Raw genomic sequence first — 3,713 nt, forward strand, 5'->3', positions numbered from 1 at the left:
AAAGCATCGACACTAGAGTGGAAGGACGGCGTCGTAGGTCCCATGGTCTACGAGGGCGAGCAGCGGTAGCGGGCATGCCCGTCGCATGTACGGGAGGCTGAGACCCACACAAACCATGATGACTGACATTGCACCACGGCGATATCTATCGAGTGCCGAGTATCATCACACGTATTCAAGTATGCAGGTAAAAAAAAAACGAAAAGATGTTAATTCTCTTTAAGTGGAAAACTGGCATTATATCGGTACATGTGCTCCTCATCCTTTTCCCACGCTTCTTCCACGTCGGCCGGTGTGGCTCTTGGGAAAGGGTGGGAAGGAAAGGTAGGGGCGGCGGAGAGAAAGCGCAGGACGCATGCAGCGGCTCAGTTGCCCACAATACAGAAATAACAAACCAACAACGGGGAGAGGGGACAGGGGAGAAAATAACACATGTTGATACAAACGTGAGAACCGAGATGGCGGAAAAAAAAACAGATAGGGAGGCGCAACGCCCACGGCCCCTCCCCAAAAGGGATAGGAGGGGGTATGGGCAGGGGCAGACACCCAAAGAGAACCACGTAGGAGTGGTGGTTCTGGCTGGCTGTACGGCCGCCCCTTCCCTTTCTGTCGCTCTCTCTCTTTTCCTGCCTCCTCCTCACATTTTGCTTATACATATATACATATATATTTCTTTGCACTTGCGGGGAGTCGACCACCGCTTCTGTTGGGGTCTCATGAACTGCTCTTGCGTGATCATGCTCGTCATCATTACATAGGACAACCACAAAAGCAGCACTGAGGGGTGGGGGGGAGGCAGACGTCGAGAGAAGACGTGAGGAGGTGGAGGGGAGGCATGCACACCTGCGCGCGTGCACTAAACAAGAAAACACACAAAGGAAAAACAGAGAAAAGAAAAACGGAAGGCGAGGGAAAACATGGAGGAGGGAAGACAGTGGCGTTGTGAAAACGAAAAAAAGATCTTCACTCAGAGACTGGGCGTGATTTGGCTAACGCGTGCACGAACACTCCTTGGCACACACACACACGGAAGTCAGTTCATCGTTTTCATTGCAGGGTGAGAGAAGAGAAGTCACAGTGAAGAAGAAAACGGAACATATGCGCCTCGACGAGGAGAGTACAGACAGATTTACGATGTGAAAAGAAGGGAGGTGCGCAGCAACGTAAAGAATGACGAGTAGACTGTGCTGTTAGGGCATCGACAAAACCAACATGGCGTGCCCAACGGACACAAATCTACTTGCCCATCCCACAAGCTTTTGTCCGTCCGTCTTTGAGAAAGCAGGTGGGTGGGGGAGGGAAAGTGGTCAAGAACCCACCGGGCGGGATGAGGGAAGTACAGCGAAACAAGACAGTCGAGACGGAAACCCATCGTATGAGAAAACACAAAAACAAGTGAGCACGACAACGCACAGGAAGACAACACAGCATGCCGTGCCCACATGAAAAGAGAACGGAGAAAGCCACACAGAAGTAGGAAAGAAAGCGCGGGGAGGAGGTGAGAAGGGACAAAACGAAAAAAAAAGGAAACGAGAAAACGAGCATGCGACTTTGCGATTGAGCCACAACAGACGTCTCCCCGCGTTTAGGTGCTCGTTCCCCGAAGCAAAAAGAAAACGAACACAGGCGAGGGAAGACGAAAGACAGTGTTAAACTTATCCTTTTCTGGACAGCGGGAAAGGCAGCTTCTCGCCCAATGAAGCGATTTCGAGAGACACGAAAAAGACCGACAGCCTGCACGTGCCCTTCCACGTAAACAGCCGCACATACACTCCGTACTGTGGCGAAAAGAGTGACATGCGTGCACAAGAGACACAATGCTGCCTCAAGCGCTGTTCAGCTCGACCATCCTCCCGCGATTCAATATCCGTGTCGTGAACACGAGCAGATTGTCACGCCACGCTGCAGCACTCCAGACGGCAGAACTTTCGTGCTTCCCCGCATGCATGCTCCACGGCGCGCCCCCTTCCGGTGACCTTCTCTCACACGAAGAAGCTAAAGTACACGGTCGAAATGGTGCCAAACACAACTGCAATGACACCCGCCACCACGAGGAAGTACGTCGCCAGCCAGTGCCAGATGCCCACAGATGACAGGCTCCAGTTGCCGCTGTACATCCAAAAGTACGCAGGGAAGATGAAGCCGATGAATCCGCCGCACAGGGAGCCCACCAAACCGAAAGCCGTGTTGATGCTCGGGATGAACAGACCGCACACAAGGGTGGCGACAGCCATGGTGAGAATCGCGATGGTGTGCTTCCAGTACGGCACCGTCTCCAGATCCCAGTTCAGGCAGTGGTAGGCGAAGTTTCGGCACGGCAGCATGTTCATCGCAAAGGCGGCGCAGATCTTGATCAGCATGCCAATGTACGCGATCATCATGTACGGCTGATGCACAGGGTCGAAGTTGTACAGGATGGAGTCCTGTGTATCGTCCGCGAAGTCGAAGTAGCCAAAGACGCCGGTAAAGATGTACAGCACCATGCACACCGTCATCGAGATCGCACTCGCGATCGTCAGCTGGCGTACAGACGGGCGAGGGCGCTGCTCGAAGTACACTGACCCCGTCACAGCCTGGCACAGAAACGAGAAAATGAAGATGGACAATCCGTAAACCGCTTCGTTACCGCTGGTGAAGTACTTCATGTCCCCGCGCATGCCCTCCTTCAGCCCATTCATGCTCGAGTGCACCACAATAGTGACGGCAAAATACAGCACCATTGAGACACCGATTGCGGAGACGTAGCGGATGCTGTTTACGCGCTTCGGAATCACGACTGGCACCATGAACACGAGCCATATCAGGCTCGTGATCAGGCGGTTGCCGGAGGTGGTTAGAAGGTACGCGGGCGTGCCGGGCGACTTCTCGAGGATCGGTGTGATGAGGCTGCTGACGGCGCTGATGTAGGCGACCGCCGTGCCGAAGCACGACAGCCACAGGACAAACCCAACGAAGTAGTCCCAGCCGCGACCAAAGAGCACGAGAGACAGCTCCTCAAACGTTTTGCAGCCCGTCGCCTTCATCGCGTAGCCAAGCAGCGTCATGGTGTACACCGTCGCCGCCGTAATGACCACGAGGTAGATGACAGACATGATGATGCCCGACATGGCGAAGGAGGACGGCATCGAGATAATACCGCCGCCGAGTGTGACGGAGCCAAGGCTGAAGCAGTTCGAGATGACACCGCCATAGGGTATCAGCCACCCGGTAAAGCGGAAGATGATGTTGCGCCCCGGCTTGGCGGCGTCGGCACCGTTTTCATTGTGGCTTGATGAGGCCGTCAGGCTTCCGTTTTTGTGGAGATGGTTGCCCTGCTCGCCGCTCGGGTGTTTATCGACGGCGTTGCCGGGGTTCCCGTCTATAAGCGAGTCGCTCAGGACCTCGCCCTCCGCCTGTGCTGGAATAGACTCGCTGGGCTTGCTCATGCTGCTGCTTGTTGCGTGTCAGGGAGTGGTACGGGGTGCAAGATCGCTAGCAGCGGAGGGGGCGCTGCGCACGGGACGAGCCGGGGGTGGACCCCACAGTCGGAAAGATAAGAAAGACGAAAAGAGTACCGCACGCAAAAGACAGGGGAGGGGGGAATGCGCGTAGAAAACAACGAAAGAAATCAGAGGAGGGAGCCGTGCGGCAGGGTAGGCGAAGAAACCAGCGTATATAGAGGAACCTACGCGGGTGTGATGGGCCTGGAGGAGGGAAAGGCAGGAAAGGGGCCG

The 3,713-nt window shown here is 55.0% G+C and overlaps 1 protein-coding gene across 1 annotated transcript; it reads right to left on the bottom strand.

The window, feature by feature from the left end:
• Nucleotides 1–1,982: 1,982 nt before the first annotated feature.
• Nucleotides 1,983–3,425, bottom strand: AAP3 (amino acid permease 3; the record flags this gene model as incomplete). The annotated part of the gene is made up of 1 exon (XM_001467313.2): nt 1,983–3,425. The coding sequence occupies one exon, from the start codon at nt 3,423–3,425 to the stop codon at nt 1,983–1,985; it is 1,443 nt and encodes a 480-aa protein (XP_001467350.1).
• Nucleotides 3,426–3,713: the final 288 nt, after the last annotated feature.

This window comes from Leishmania infantum, chromosome 31, assembly GCF_000002875.2.
Source record: "Leishmania infantum JPCM5 genome chromosome 31".
Classification (NCBI taxonomy): domain Eukaryota; phylum Euglenozoa; class Kinetoplastea; order Trypanosomatida; family Trypanosomatidae; genus Leishmania; species Leishmania infantum.